Below are 16276 nucleotides of genomic sequence, written 5' to 3'. Positions count from 1 at the left end.
TAATGTAGATCATAGCAAATTTTCGTTCAGCAGAACACATTTTGTGATGTTAGCTTTAATATTAAAATAAATTTACCTATTATCAAATTTAAAGGTAAGAATATTATTTAGGGCATATCATATAGGCTTTTATTGATATCTTAATTTTTAAGTGAGTTATGGTTATGTAAAATATTAAAACATTAAAATGCTCGTAACTCGCTTAAAAGTTAAAATACCAATAAAAGCCTATGAGATGCCCTAGATAACATTATTACCTTTAAGTTTGATAATAGGTAAATTTATTTTAATATTAAAGCTAACATCACAAAATGTGTTCTGCTGAACGAAAATTTGCTATGATCTACATTAGTAAGACAGAGACAATACTGAATACATGCAGGTATAACGTCATCTTAAGTATTAATATTATGTCTGCGTGTCAGTTACTCTGATCTGCTATTTAGATAAATTTTGTTGTTGTCTATGAATCATAGACTATGATACTATAATTGTCTACAGTAGATAGATATGTAAGATATGATAAATTAATATATGAATATGAAACGAAGCCGAACTCCATTCCCTATACTCTTTACTCTCCACTAATAGATTGTATATAAGAACGTCTAGAACGTTGCCCGACCTTTAGTGTTGTCGTTTTTATATGTACGAGTATATAATATATCAAAATGCCATAAGACATTTATTGGTTTTTATTCTTATGATTTAAATCATTGCCTCATTGGTGGAAATCAAAGAGGAAAGATAAAAGTGCACAGGAAAAATAATTCTGTGCGGAGATATATATATATATATATATATATTAACTATACTAAGTATATTATTTTATTATTTTCATATTTTTTATTAAGTTAAAATTATGAAAGTCATGACTTAAATTTTAAAGTTTAAAAACGAAGATTTCCTTCTGATTGTATATCAAAATCTCATAGACTGGAAACCCTATAACCAAAGAAATTCTATAGGTAACTAATATTTTATTTCATTGTATTAAAATAATTAATATAACTATAACAATGATAAATTGATAAATTTTCTGTAGTTCTGTTATACTCTGCTGTAAATTGTAATGCTGTTGTAATAATTGTATTATGTGCAGGTATTTACAATGTATTCGCTGCTGATGTTGATTATGTTTTAATTTGATACCTGCAAATTGCTACCTATTTTTTCGATATTTAATAGTTCAGTTATATGCAGGTACCTAATCATAAAACAAATTGTATAGATCTACTATGAACTATATGTCTACATAGTTGAATCTTGAATATAAACATAAAGTTTCATTAAAAAAAAGTATTCAATAATATAATTACTAAAATACTAAATTACCTATGTAAATGTAATCACAAAAAAGGGTGGGCAAGTGGGTCACTCTGCTGTATAGTAGAGATGGAGAGTAGGTCACTATAATGGACGTGTTAAATTTGAATGCAATGACAGGTATGTATCATTGTATACGAAAAACGATTCTGAACGGATGAGATGATTGGTTAGTCTAGTATAATTAATAGGATATAATATATTATTTTATTACCTATAATTAAATTGTAGCATAACGCGATTTCGTAAAAAATTAAATTTCATACGCTCATAAAATATTTTTGCTATATTGACGCTGGAGTTTTTTTGGAGTTATTTAAAAGAAAACTTATGGAGAATATCGTTAGTAAATAACGCTAATATAAACATTCGGTGAAAATTCGTTTTTGAGTTACAGCAAAATAAAAAAATCGGTATTGTCGAAAACTGATTATGCATAAAAATTCTCGTTTTTTTCGTTACTTTATAAAGTTTTTAGGGTTTTTCCTGACGCTTTTGAAAACTACTGAAGTTTTTTTACTTTTGATCCCCCCCCCAAGGCCCAAAGTACCCACTAGATGAATTTTTCTTTTCAAAGAGAGGCTGAACGCTGAAGTCAAAAATCAAAGTATTATTTCCACTCCAAAACAAAAAAAAAAAAATTAACGAAAACAAAAAACATTTATAGAGATAATCGATTACTTTGCACCGTGCACATGGTGTAATATTGTAATTTGTTGAAGTAATTATTAAATTTCTTGTTTTTTTTTTCTACTAATAATACTATTATCTAATATTACTATCTATTATAATGAAATTTGAATTATAATATACAAATGAAAATGAATAATATTAATTACATAATATTTCCAACTAGTATATCTACATTCTACTTATTCATTAGGGTATATTTTTTTTGCTTATGACTAATTAAAAAAAAATTATTATTTATTGCATTTCAAGTGACTAATAATTTATTCGTGTACAAATTCATCATAGCTCTTTTTTTAGTAGTGATAATTTTCTAAAATAATTTAAAGTTTAGATGAGTGGAGTTGATAGTGGACCAACATTTGTTTGGGTTATCCCTGAGCTATTTTTCTTCACTCATTTAAAATTACAACTTAAATTTTTCATCAAAAATCCAATTTTTATGTATTTAAGTATTCCAAATTACACAAATATGAATGAACTATAGTTTCTATTTTTTTAAATTAAAAGGATATGTGCTTGATTAGGTACAACATTAAAACGCTGCCCACGTTTGTTTTTATTAAATTGAAAAAAACTAATAAACATTATTATTTAAATAATAAAATCTATTTTATTAGCAAGATAACATGAGTTATTCGACAGATGAGGAAAAATAGAATAACACATATGTAACAGAAATATAACTGTTATGTTACTGTTAAAGTGTTAAGTACCTATATCCGCTTTTTCATAATAAACAAATTTATATTATTTTATATAACATACATAGTTATATTTCTGAATTCTGATACATATAATCACTTTATTATGGAATAATAATTTAAGTAACATTAATAAACAAATAAAGAAACATTTTTTGACAAATATTGAAATATAAAATATATCTAATAATAATATAATATTACAATGGAAATATGTAAAAAAATAATGTAACTCCGGTTAGGCCCCGGACAAAATAATAAATAGGTTTATTAATTTATTATTATAAATTATAAATTAAATTAAAATAATTAAATCTAGTATGTAGGCCCCTGACCTGCATGGGCCCTGGCAAATGCCCATAATGTCCTTGTGTAAATACTAAATATAGTACTGGTTGTGTATCAAACACTAATAGAATCCATAAGTAATTAATCATATTTTTTTATGGGGGCGGGGGGGGGGGGGGTACGTATAAACCCATTTATAAAAATATAAAATAAAATACTAAAATGTAGGTATTCTAAAAAAAGATTCAAGATACCACACAAATAACTTAAACAATAATATGAATGTACTCATGTACTAGGTACTACCTGCAGTAGGTAAGAAAGTTATTTTGCAAAGCTTCAGTTCCTTATACAATCAAAAATAACCTTATTTTTATAACAGAACACGGGCATAATAGTAGTATAGTATATTAGTATACTAACTGCTAGACAAATACTTAACATCAAAGTACCAACCATGTATAAAAAATTAACACAATCTACATTCTTATATAATTAGACATTGGTCCAACAATGTACAACAAAATACCATTGGAAACTAAACACAGCAACTCGTTCAAAATTCTTAAAAAAAATTACACTATGGCTTCTACAAAAACAAAATATAGTTATGTAATAGGTATAGGTTTACAGCATTACTAAATTACTAAAACATAGAATCATTTTAGTAATTATTAAATATTCTTTTACTCTACGGTTTTATAAATAATGTTACATTAAATGATAATAATTAATAATAATAAATAATATATAAATAGGTATATAGTTTAAAATGTGAACTCGTAGGTCCCCACTCGAACTTGAGACTATTGATTTTTTTTTATTGCCTATTGATTTGTCTTAGTATAATAGTATTTATAGCATACGTGACGAAATCAGCAAGTATAAAACCACAAAAAATCCAAAATATCCTAGTATATCTATTATCTGATAGAATAAAAGCATAGGTACTGAATGCCACGACGACTAATTGGTCGTATATTTTTGAATAAATGAAGCATTGTAGATTTTATCCAACTATTTTGACATGAAATACGAGTATTTAGGATAAATAATATAATTTTAATTGTTTAAATAAATTAATAACGAAAAAATACAAATATGTTTTTGTTGACTTCTGCGCCATAAGGAAGAACTTCTAGGATGGCACGAATAATAGACAAATATAATTGTCAGGTATTTTAAATTATTATTTTTTTAAATAATAATAATAATAATAATAGAGCGTTTATATTCAAACACAAACATTTAAACTTTTTTTTTTTAACAAATTTAACAATCTGTAAGAAAGTTACAATACAAAACAATTATGGTTGATATAAGCTGGCTACATTAAAATATTTACTTAGTGAAAAAACAATCTTTATTAGGTAATATATAATTAATAATAGGTATTTAATAACACATTAAAAGATATTTAAATATAATATAGTCGGCAAACAGCAAAAAGTGGTGTCCATTGTCTAAATAACTGAGTTTAGATGTATAATACACAACAATTATCGTGAAGGGGAAGGGAAATCAATTTTAAGTAGGCGTAGGCACATAGCTGACAAGTTTTATGTTCAACTCTTCTCAGTTGACAAGAAATCGTAGGGTGTAATAGGGTTCTAAAGGATAGAACTTTGCTATAATGTTGATCTGACAAATGCACAGTAGGTATAAAGAATTTAGAAGTATTAGTAATTTAAGTTTATTAGCTATTCGCTTCATAAAATCTAAGGTAGCTTGTCATGCAGCAAGTACTTTCAATGTGTTGATTAGGACTAAATGTAGAAATAAGGATGAAACCAACTGAAAAGCTAAGAAATTAAATAGAGTTATTATTTGATAAAGAAAAACAGTTTAAATAGGTTATTGGTTAGTGTAAATGTCAAGAAATTACTTAGTTCAGGATACTAGACTGTTAGTCATTTTGAAAGAGACATAATAATTTATTGAATTAGTAAAAACAATATTTTCACATGACCAACTAATGTCAGAAGCTGTGAATTGTCTGCAGTGTTATATCTATTACATGCAATCCATCAAATTTATATTAATAACACAAGTTTACAAAACAATTAAAAAATGAATATCAAAAATATTATTATATTATTCCTTTATTTATTTAAAAAAATTGTAATATAACAAACAAATCATGTATAATATTCCTATAATCTATATAGTTAAACAACAGAATAAATGATTTTCATTTATTTTGTGATTAAACCAACACTAACATCATTATTTTATTTCAAAATATAATATAAAACTATAAATAAAACAACAAGATTAAATTATTAAATAATAAACAAACAGTCTTCAGGAAATTTTTAAGAATGAAAAAAACATTAGGATATTTAAGATATTATTAAAAAAATTATAAATAATCTTAAATAGATCATAAATCATCAGTATAGCACCTAATTAAATTTAAGTCCTTAATATATAATTATATTGATTTATACAAAACAAAATAATAATAAATATTTTAAGAGTATGCTATTATGTAGTAGTAAGTAGTAGTAGTAGTAGTAGTAGTAGTCCATTTAAATCAAATAATTAATGTTGGTCTTGGTAAATTAATTGGTTATTTATTTTTTTTCCATAGTTTACTTAAATTGTGTAATGGTATAAGATCAATTATTTTCTAAATACTATAACTTTAAATCATTATATTCAATTTTAGATCATCATATTGGATATGAATTGTGAGGCGATCTAATTGAAACATCAATTTAAATGTATTGGACACAACAAATTTAACATCAACTTTTCTAATGCATCTAGAAATTATGATAAATTAAATACTTGCTTGTAAAGTTGTAATAATATTTTGTTGTATAATATATCGAATAAACTAAAAAGAAACCAACAATTTTAAATAATAATTTAGTTTTGTTAAATGTATTTATAAAAAAAGAACTGTTCAACTGACTTTTTACCAAGAGACCTTATTAAATGTTGATTTTCATAGTCATGCATCTAAAAAACGTCGACAACTTTTTAACTGCCTTAATTTTTTTTTAAGAAATAATTTATATTATCTTAATCTTAATGTTCTATACTAGGGACAGTTATGAATAGAAAATATTATATTATCTGAAGTATTTGCAACTGCTTTTTGTTTACTTGGTGTCATTTTACGTTTTTTTTGATTTTTTTTTAATATTCCACTTTTTTTAATAGTTTTACGGAGTGAGACTGATTTGCTTTTTGGTGCCACAGCAATAGTCATAATGGGTTGCAATAATTTGGATGTAGACGGATTCATCAGATCATATGATATTGAAGATTTCTTTATCTGAAATAAATTGAATAGCTTAAATTATCTAACAAAACTATTTATGTAAATAAATAAAATATCAATCTAATATTTAACAGCAAGTTGTATTTAGTTTATTCATCATCAATAAACATTTAAAAAATTAAATTATATAAAATATAAATGACAATAATTTTAAATACAGTAGAGTCTCACTTTTGTGGTCATCACTACTTCGGAAATCCGGATAATCTGGATAATTTATATTTCAAGTACTTATATATATATACATATATATAAATATTATATAAAAATGATTTATGTCAATATTGATTGTTATCTACTATAAGACATATATTATTGATACATAATTGATATAAATATATATATATATTCTTAGGCAGATATGTACTTATTTATAGCATAATTGTAGGTACTTATACAAAATTGGAATTATATAATTTTTCGGGAAGTACTCATGTATTCATATATATAGTTGATTAATACGGTGTTATTTTTTTTGAAAAATATTTATTAGTATTTAAATTTAAAAAAAACATCATTCCGTTTACTCCAGATAGTCCAGATCAAAGGGACTCTACTGTAATAAAATTACTTATACTAATGTTTGATTTAAAACAAAAAATTACTACCAAGCAAAGCTAAATATTTGTAAGCAAGTACAAGTCATAAGTATATGTCAAGATCACCAAGAGCCACAATGAAAAACTATATATAGAATTGTATATTCTTACTTATAGGCTAATTTCCATTATTTATACACAAATGTTGGAAATTGTTGAGAACCTCTTTCAACCTAAAGAGCCATTAAGTTCTCTTTTTCAAGTTTAAAAACTAAAAAAAAAAGCTTGGAATGGATGCTTTTCTAAGAGCATATAAAAAGAATAACATTTTAAAATAAAATAAAATATTAAACTTACTTGTTTTGATGTAATTGGTGTATCAACATTTATGCTGCTGGTAGATTTAGATCCTAATCGCCGATTACGGCTACAATCATTAACAATATTCGAACGTAACAATTCCCTTAATCCTGCTAATGACTTAAATTCACTGCTATCTAACCGACTGTTTGGATTTAAATTTGATAAATCCAAAATTGAAATTGCCAATGATTTTCCAACCTAAAAAAAATTCAAGAAATACAGTATTTTTGTTGGATACTTATTACATGGTAGGTTTTTAACCTGTTCAAAAACGGTTGGTGTAAATTTAGGGGGAATAACACTTTGAATAGGTCTTCTTTCAGAAACAAAATGTACTTTAGGAGGAATGTAGTTAACAAATCTGCCAGTATTGTAGTTACATTCTAATGTGTAACTACGTATAAGACCTGTATATTTAAGAACAGCTACTCGACCACTTCCTTCTTTACTTAGACCAAATTTCTTATCCCTAAAAATTTAAAACTAAATTACAATACATTATACAACTATTTAACTATTACCTAAAATTATTTAATTTTTGAATTGCAAAACTTAAACAAAATTAAATATTAGCTCCATCAAATTGTAAAATCTACAGTTCCCTAATAGAAGGTCATTTTCAAGTAATTAAACATAAAACTATGTATATTGTATATATATATATATATATATATACACAACTATTATTAAATAAATTATAATTTATCAAAAATATTAATTAGCTATTGTAAATAAATACATTTTATATCACGAGCAACTTAATTTCACTCTTTACTTATGTCTTAAAAAATATTTAGTTAGTATAATAAAAATGTAATATGGTTTTGTATTTATTGTTTAATTCCATTCAAAGTAAAACAATAAAATTTAATGTTTTTTTTTTATAGTTGAAAACAATATTTCAAATCTTTTCTGATAAGAAAGTAAATCTATGTTCATTTCAAAGGGTAAAAAAAAAAAACAATACAAATGTCTCAATATTTATCTGGAATATGAAAAATAAAAAAAAGAGAGAATAAATGAAATGTTTATTATAAAAAACCTAAGTTTAACAAACTATATCTTGTTCTTTTGTTGTAATTTAAAAACCAAAGAATTGTAGATACTTGAAATTATCATCAATAATATTATTTGTGGGGACTTGAAATGCACATTTTTATATTTTATTATACATATAATTTTTTAAACATTAAGATTAATTATTTAACCACTATTTAATTATTATTATTCTTTTGGTTGGGCCTTTAATTTTTCAAAATTAATAGTACTTATAAGTTATGTGTATTCTAGACTTCTAGGTATGACAACTTGGCTATCAATAATTAGAAATTTAGTTAAACTCCCATAAACCTTTTCAATGTCTTCTAACATTTATTATTTATTAGTGCCACATAATGATCAATTTGTTTTTTTCTACAGAATATTTTACAAAGCATTGGGAATTTTTATTGTTTGAACTCTTCCTCCAAAAAAAACATATTAACTTTTTTTTGACTATACTCAGAATCAAAATAATAATTAGAAAAAAGTTACCAACAGGGATAAATATTTTAATCTTTAATAGTTTAATACTAATATAGTTAAAAACTAAATTTAGTGTTTTTAGTTTTAATTGTACAGTGCACACATAGTACATAATAACTTATTATTAATAAATAATGAAATTAAGGTAAGTAAAATGCAAATAATTATCAAACTAAGATAATATTAATAGTATTGGAATATGGTTTTATAGTTTTTTAATAGTATATGGTTCTATAATTTAGGTTTTTCCTTATTTTGGTTTTAATCATGACTTCTTAAAATAATGGTGATGTTATTCAACTTTGGTGATATCTTCACTACTGTTGTAACACAAATTTGATTACTTTATATATATTATACAATATACATACTAAGCTAATATTCTTTTATGAAAGAAAAACTGAAGTAAAATAATTTAAATTCTTACTTAGAATACATATTACGCTTGCTGAAATTACAAGAAGTGTAATGAAAGTTTTGATTGTTTATAGTCATAAGCGTGGGATAAACCATACATTCAATGTTATCAACTATGTTGTCAAAATTATTTCCATACATAAATATCCCTAGTATAAAACATAAAGATTAAACATAAGATACAGTAAAAATTAAAATTAAACAACTTTAAAAGTTGTTAACCTTTTTTGGATGCATGGCCATGAAAATCAACATATAAATATAATCCTGAGTCAAGGCCTTTATTTGTAAGACAATCAGCTGTACATGATTGACTCTTCTTTAATAATACATTTAATGAATCTACATCGTTATTTAAAATTGTTGGTTTCATTTTAGTATTTAATTCAGCATTATTATCCGATGAACTACAAAAAATTGATGTAGAATTTTCTTCAATTAATTCATCTCGTAATTCATATCCAAAGTGATGATACAAGATCAATGATCTATAACATATATCACAGATTTAATTTATTGAACATAATTTTAAAATACAAAAGTAGCTAAGTTAAAAAACCTGGCTGCATAAATAGATGGATGAAGTTTCAAAGATGGTTTTAGATAAAATCTGTTGAGGTTACAACCTCTAGTATCTGTACGATAAAATCCTCTAGCTACTCCATCTGGATTTAGCATAGGAATTAGTTTAAAAACATAATTTTGGCGTAGTATATTAGCTTGTTCATCTTTACTAACTAAGTATTTTATCAAACCATTCATCACAAAACTAGAAGGTGTTTCACCTGGATGAACTCTAGCACTCATTACTATAACCTATAAATTAAGTTTTAAAACAAAAAAGTTTAATCATTTTTTTAATATAAATTTAAAATCATTATTTAAATCGTATTAAATTGACAGATATTATGTGGAAACAATTTAACATTTAAATGTTAAATGTATATTAAATCAGTTATAAATGTGTTATATTGTTGATGTTATTATTATTATATTTGAATACCTTTTTATTTTTGAAAACATATGACCTAGGTTTTTCCTCTGGAAATAATCCAAATAAACGGCATTCTCTTTCTTCCGATATACCTTTGAAGGAACTAATAGTTAATAAATCCACAGAACGATTTTCTAAGGATTTTACAATAGTTTCTCGATAAAAATAAACGTCTGTCTCATTGTTTTCTAAATATATTTTAAAATAAAATTTTATTAAATAAACACACATACACACTCAAAGAATTATTAATTTGAAAATACCTCTTAAATCTGACGATAATGGAAATTGATTTTCATAAAAACTTAAACTGTTACATAATTCAGTGTAAGTGTAAGGATAAGTAAAAGCATAATATGTTGTAGCTTCAGTATTTTTTAAAGAACGATGACTAAAACTCAATACAAATTCTTGATTATTGTTAATCTAAAAAAAACACTTATCAGAAGGGTTCATTTTGATCTTATAATTTAGTTTACATACACTATACTCTGTAGTCTATATGTAATGAACTATTTATAGTTAATGAATACATACTAAGTATGCACACATTAATTAAATACCTGATAAGTTGGTATTTCTTTTATTCTTGACCACGATGCTTTACAAAATCTTTCATTTGATTTATCTGAATTTCCTAAATCAACTTTAAATACAGGAGTCATGCCTTGACTATACATTTTACTTTGATTATTTGAACTCACTATATTTAATCTTACATGCATACCAGGAGTACCTCCTTTAAAATAGTAACTCAATTAAAAATCTTTAGCTTTTTCATTATTATACTTGAATGCACTTTTACCTTTTAAGGCAAAGTAGAACCATGACTTGTAGTTGCATTCAAACTCTGTGCCACCACAATCTGGGTTTGTCCAAAAATGAAATTCCAAATCTTCGTCTACAATATTATACATTAGATAAACTTAGCATACACTCACAAAACAAATAGTTTAATAATTGTTATCGCACCAATGCCAGGAATCTGTTTGCTGACATATTTCACTCGAGCGAGATTAGCCGATTCAAAATTACTCAAAATCGTATATGAGTTATGAATAAACACACCGGGCTGTACCTCGGGTACAACGTCTGAGGTAACGTTCATCTTAGTCTTAGATAATAAAATTATGCTTCATGGAAAGTCGATGAGGTTAAACATTGAAATTTACCAATTGTTGAGAAAACTTGCAACAGCTGTGTACGATAACAGTTTAATACGTAACTGGCTATGTTGTATGGCGTCCTAAGACAAAATTTCATAAAGTTTCTGATGAGTTATATTTCAATATCGTTCACATTTCACAATTTTCGTCCGACATGATCTGAAATAATTAATATCAAATACACGGATTCCGAATCAAGACAGTTAAATTGTATTACTGGTGCAGACAAATACAACTATAAAATAATAACAATATTAAATTATTGAACAATAAACATCATTTTATAGGTATCATTAGAAACATGTAAAATGTAAATAAATAAATAAAAAATAACTAATCGGAAAGCAAAAAATAATAATATTATTATGTTCAAGGTGCTTATGATACCTTTTCTATTAGGTGGATCCAACTTGAAAGTATTGTAATTTTTGTGTAATACTGTAATGTGTTGTTAAGCTGAGCAGCTGATTATTAATTAACTATTCCTTCAAAGGATTTTGGTCGTTTTTTCCATGATCTTATCATACAGTCCATTGTTTTGGTTATTGTTTTTCATCAATACATTTGATATTTTGTTATTGTTATTCAGTTAATAGTTTTATTACTTAATAGTTATACACATAGTAATAATATGGTCTAAACGTGCGCCGATTATACAGTGTACTAGTACAGTATACAGTTTTAGATTATTCAATTATTACACAAGCTACCTAAATTTAACTATAAGTCTGTAGAACATAATGTTCTAGCTCTACGATTAAACGGTTATTGATTAGATCAAACCAAAAGAAATTAACATATTTTAAATTTTGTTTTTTTTTGTTGACAATTAAAAACTATACATTGTATTCAATCTATTTTTTGGTATTTGACTTTATTTTAAAACAATGGTTAATACAAATACATTTTTTTTATTAGTACTTATAGCTTTTATTTCCACTATAAGATATGGTAAATATTATGTTCAATATTTTAAGGCGTGTTGACTTTAAGGTGTGGTTTTAAATGTAATATAAACATTTTTTTTTTCATTTATGTCGCTCAGCTGTAAGTATATCATGTTACCAATGCAACAGTACTGACATCAATGATCAATTCCGTTGTACAGAGTTTATGGATACGTACGGCTTGGACCCTCAACCTTGTACAAGTGTTTACAACGCTGCTTATTGTGTGAAACTGATAGGTCGCTATGAAGGTACCCATGTTATTAGTATAATTTTTTCATATGCCTAAAAGTATTATTCGATAATAAATTGTAACTTTTGTTCTTTGTAGGAGGACTTGGAGTTACACGTTATTGCTCATCACACAATTTGGGAAATTACTGCAATTATGTACAACGGCCAGGTGATGTATTAGAATATCGAACATGTGTTTATACTTGTGATTCTGATGGTTGTAATGGTTCAAGCCAAGTAAAGTTATTTGGGTATTTGATTGGTTTGTCTTTTTTGCCATGGTTTATAAATCTATTATCTTAATTATTAACATTACCAAAATAATCTGATTTAAACTCATTTGATTTATTAGTAGGTTACCTATAGCACATTTTAATTATTATTTAAAATTTTACATATTTTATATTTTATAAATTGATCATAGATACAGTAATGAATTCCACCATTTTCAAAAATACTATTTATTGACATTTGTATATTTTTTTGGCCTTCAAAGTAAGGACGTTTAGTTATGAAAAACTAATATTGCTTATATTTGTTATGATCTGATCAATTATATAAATATTTATAGGTATATTATATATCATAATAAGTCAAATCCACATAATTCAAAGTAACTATATTGTAATTACTATATATATTTTTAAACAAAATGGATAAAATTTCATGAAATGCAGTATTATTAAATAAGTATAATATTATATAAAAGAAAAATAATGTCACATGTCAACTAATAGCCAAGTTATTGAGGCTTATTTCTAATAATAATAATAAAAAAAAATCATTAATTGGATATTTTTATTCGTCATATGTATGTCGAATGTCTATATTGTATTATTTATAATTCAGAGTAACTAAACTTTACATTAATTAATCAATACAAATGATTGTTTATTTTACATATTATTTTATAAAATAAGTTTCAACATTGACGCATTTATATATTGAATTACTTTTAAATTAACAATTTTTTTTAATAATTTTTAATTTTTTTTTTTGACAAAATCAAAAATTAATTGTAACAATAATATTTTTTAATATGATGACAATCTTCTGACAATTATTTTGTTTGGTGCATCTATTAAAACTATTCATTTTTGATTTATCAATAAATTAAATTCCATGAAAAAAAAAAAACAATCATTTGTATAGTTTTATGTTTTTCAGCTATGGTATTTTTTTAATTTTTCATTAATAATATTCTTATAAAATTACAAATTATATACAAATTCACAAATACATTTATTTTTCTTTATTAGGAATCTTAAATCATAATAAAAATAATAATAATAATAAATTGTTAAATTATTATAAAACTTATAATAATAGTTCTTTTATTTAATGTGTTCAAATTAAAACTAGGATAGATATAGATATTTTTTTTAAATTTTATGTTAGTCCATTAGAAATAATAATTTTTATATGCGTATTGTAATAAATAATAATTTAATACAACCAATCCGTCCAATCATATGACTGAACCAAATTATGTTTATATTATATTTTTAAATAGTATTTTTTACACTGTTTGTATTATTATTATTATTATTAAATAAATTATATGATCGTTGATTAACAAAAATTTACATGTTTATCTATCTTTTACCATCTCTTGAAATTCTAAAGAGTCCAAAAAAACTCTTAACAGGATCCAAAATTATAAATCTTTCACTATCTAAACCTCTTATGGATAAGTTATCATTAGCATTGAAATATATTAGACCTCCTGTATAACATGAATCTGATGATTGGGTATCTTGATATCGAGTTGAAGTACAACCAAGTACTTTTTCTTCATTTTTCATAACATAATATCCATTAATGTCATGTTTATCTGAATAGTATATCTAAAAAAAAATATATGTATATACTTAATTGTTATGATTCAGTTACTTCATCATTTTAACTAATAACTAAATTATTCTTAATAATGCTAAAAGTGGTTAGGTACATATTAACTGACTTCTTTTAAATATTTACTAATAAATTCTGAAAGGAAAATTGAAAAATTGTTTATTTTACTCCCATAAATTAGGTATATTAACAAATTATTATATTAAAAAACATTTTCTGTTTTTTTTATTAAAATATTGTTATCATAAAAAATCTATTGATGCAAATTGGTTCAATAGTATGTATTATCTTACTTGAGCATAAACAAAATAAAGTCCTGGTTTCAATATTTCAACTTTGCCATTATTCATTGTGAGATGATTTGCGCTGTTCAGAGGTACTTCCCAAATATGTTGGTTCCAGTCTCTAAAATCACCATCCGGGTGTCTTAAACGCCCATTTCCTATGAAATTAAATTGTTTGGTATACTTCTTTATTAAACTTAATATAATATAATGATATTATTTTAATTGTACAACCTAAAGTTACATTATATATTTAAAACCATAAAATATTTATTTAATAATTAATTTTAGTAATTACCATTGTAATGTGGATGTGTTTTGGTACTGTATTTTGATGAATCGCTAGTAAAATGTGCTGCTGCAGTTTCTCGAGTTTCTTTAAAATCTTCATATGATTCTTCATCTTCTGATTCCACAGATACTTTTTTTTTTAACATTCCCATTTTCTTAGACTTTCTTCGACTATAGGTCTTCACTGTATTTTCTTCTTGAATTATTTCTACATCAGGCTTTTCATTTTTTGAGCTTTAATTAAAAATTAAAATTAGAATTAAAATAGTCATTTAATTTAATTAGGTAATATTTTATTTATTTCATTTTTTGAATAATAATTTTAATCTCATGTGTATATATTATAGTTAAAGACAGTTACATTATCTACAGAATTTAAATCAGCCTGACATGAAATAATCTAGCTGTTTTTTTTAATTGTTCTCAGTTTTTCTATAAACTAATAACTAAACTAATGTTAACAGTCCCTCAAGCTTAAATATATTAATAAATAATTAATTTTTTATCCAAAGCCAGATTTAAACACCAGATTGACACTGATTGTATGATTAACACTCAGTTTTAATAAAAAATAAACTATTAAAATTATCTGAATACTGATAAGATAATATCAAACAAAACATTTTAACTTGTAATGAATAATATAAGTATATAAAAAAATTACCTATTTAATTCATTTTTCACTATATTTTTTGCATCAATCACAGCGTTGCGTCGATCACGGTTTTTTGGTTTGTATGATTCGTTTGCCTGATATGTCTTTGCTGGCCAATTGTTGTCCAATAAGTCTCTGCCCATAAATCGATCTTCTCCTTCATTGTAGTCTTCTTCTAAATCTTCATAGTCGTTTCCATCAGTTTTAACTTTGTGTTGATCTTTGTATGTATTACTTACATGTTTTGCCACAAGTTCATTTCTAACTATGTCAGTGAAGGTATTTAAATCATGTATTGCATCCTCAACTGTACCCACAAGTCGATTGATTTGTTGATTAGTGTCGATGTGCCATTTGTAGGACAATGTAACAGTCAATAGACAACTGAATATGCACAATAAAACCGAAAAAATTAGAACTATCATTTGTATTGATATAGGAGATACATGAGTTTGCTTGGTAGACGGTGACATGTTGTAATTACGAGTGAATCCGTTGCCTCCAACGTACATGTTTTGAGGACTTAGTGTTGTATGTTGTGGACTTACATACTTCTGGGACGCAGCAGAGCACATCTTGTTTTGTAATGATTTTCATACTGTTTCTTTTATAATATCAAATGTTTTTTGAACCTGGATATTTAAATTAAACATTTTTATCTAATCTTTTTATAACCTTTGATCTTTTATCACTAGAAACGTAAATAGT

General features: G+C 24.7%; 3 protein-coding genes across 4 annotated transcripts; 1 reads left to right on the top strand and 2 right to left on the bottom strand.

Moving 5' to 3' along the window:
* Positions 1-5092: 5092 nt before the first annotated feature.
* LOC132928734 (cytosolic carboxypeptidase-like protein 5) lies at positions 5093-11783 on the bottom strand. 2 transcript variants are annotated; one of them, XM_060993597.1, is made up of 12 exons: positions 11691-11783; positions 11110-11462; positions 10943-11038; positions 10701-10876; positions 10401-10563; positions 10147-10325; positions 9703-9959; positions 9366-9631; positions 9154-9292; positions 7464-7671; positions 7197-7400; positions 5093-6294 (listed from the first exon to the last, which is right to left on the bottom strand). In XM_060993597.1, exons 2-12 carry the CDS (start codon positions 11243-11245, stop codon positions 6058-6060), a joined length of 2061 nt encoding a protein of 686 aa, XP_060849580.1. In that variant the 5' UTR covers positions 11246-11462; positions 11691-11783; the 3' UTR covers positions 5093-6057. The 2 variants fall into 2 exon arrangements, 1 of the variants encoding a protein (XP_060849580.1); XR_009662059.1 differs by lacking the exon at positions 11691-11783 and adding an exon at positions 7011-7110 and having other exon boundaries at positions 6157-6294; positions 11110-11683.
* Positions 11784-11904: 121 nt separating this feature from the next.
* On the top strand, positions 11905-14084 carry LOC132928736 (U-scoloptoxin(05)-Cw1a). Its single transcript, XM_060993600.1, has 3 exons — positions 11905-12254; positions 12349-12501; positions 12582-14084. The coding sequence occupies exons 1-3, from the start codon at positions 12191-12193 to the stop codon at positions 12785-12787; spliced, it is 423 nt and encodes a 140-aa protein (XP_060849583.1). The 5' UTR covers positions 11905-12190; the 3' UTR covers positions 12788-14084.
* On the bottom strand, positions 13089-16183 carry LOC132928735 (protein eiger). Its single transcript, XM_060993599.1, has 4 exons — positions 15578-16183; positions 14921-15147; positions 14632-14780; positions 13089-14331 (listed from the first exon to the last, which is right to left on the bottom strand). Exons 1-4 carry the CDS (start codon positions 16141-16143, stop codon positions 14080-14082), a joined length of 1194 nt encoding a protein of 397 aa, XP_060849582.1. The 5' UTR covers positions 16144-16183; the 3' UTR covers positions 13089-14079.
* Between the last annotated feature and the right edge of the window lie 93 nt (positions 16184-16276).

This window comes from Rhopalosiphum padi, chromosome 4 (genome assembly GCF_020882245.1).
Source record: "Rhopalosiphum padi isolate XX-2018 chromosome 4, ASM2088224v1, whole genome shotgun sequence".
NCBI lineage: Eukaryota > Metazoa > Arthropoda > Insecta > Hemiptera > Aphididae > Rhopalosiphum > Rhopalosiphum padi.
This window is presented reverse-complemented; position numbering and strand designations above follow the sequence as displayed.

Excerpts from the sequence above, each read along its gene's own strand:
- LOC132928736 (XM_060993600.1), top strand. The coding sequence starts at position 12,191 with ATGGTTAATACAAATACATTTTTTTTATTAGTACTTATAGCTTTTATT. Across the intron at positions 12,255-12,348 it reads TATTTCCACTATAAGATATG|CTGTAAGTATATCATGTTAC; the intron begins GTAAATATTATG and ends TATGTCGCTCAG. Across the intron at positions 12,502-12,581 it reads ACTGATAGGTCGCTATGAAG|GAGGACTTGGAGTTACACGT; the intron begins GTACCCATGTTA and ends TGTTCTTTGTAG.
- LOC132928735 (XM_060993599.1), bottom strand. The coding sequence starts at position 16,143 with ATGTGCTCTGCTGCGTCCCAGAAGTATGTAAGTCCACAACATACAACA. Across the intron at positions 15,148-15,577 it reads GTGAAAAATGAATTAAATAG|CTCAAAAAATGAAAAGCCTG; the intron begins GTAATTTTTTTA and ends TTTTAATTAAAG. Across the intron at positions 14,781-14,920 it reads AACACATCCACATTACAATG|GAAATGGGCGTTTAAGACAC; the intron begins GTAATTACTAAA and ends TTAATTTCATAG.
- LOC132928734 (XM_060993597.1), bottom strand. The coding sequence starts at position 11,245 with ATGAACGTTACCTCAGACGTTGTACCCGAGGTACAGCCCGGTGTGTTT. Across the intron at positions 9,632-9,702 it reads CCATCTATTTATGCAGCCAG|ATCATTGATCTTGTATCATC; the intron begins GTTTTTTAACTT and ends TATATGTTATAG. Across the intron at positions 9,293-9,365 it reads TGGCCATGCATCCAAAAAAG|GGATATTTATGTATGGAAAT; the intron begins GTTAACAACTTT and ends GTTTTATACTAG.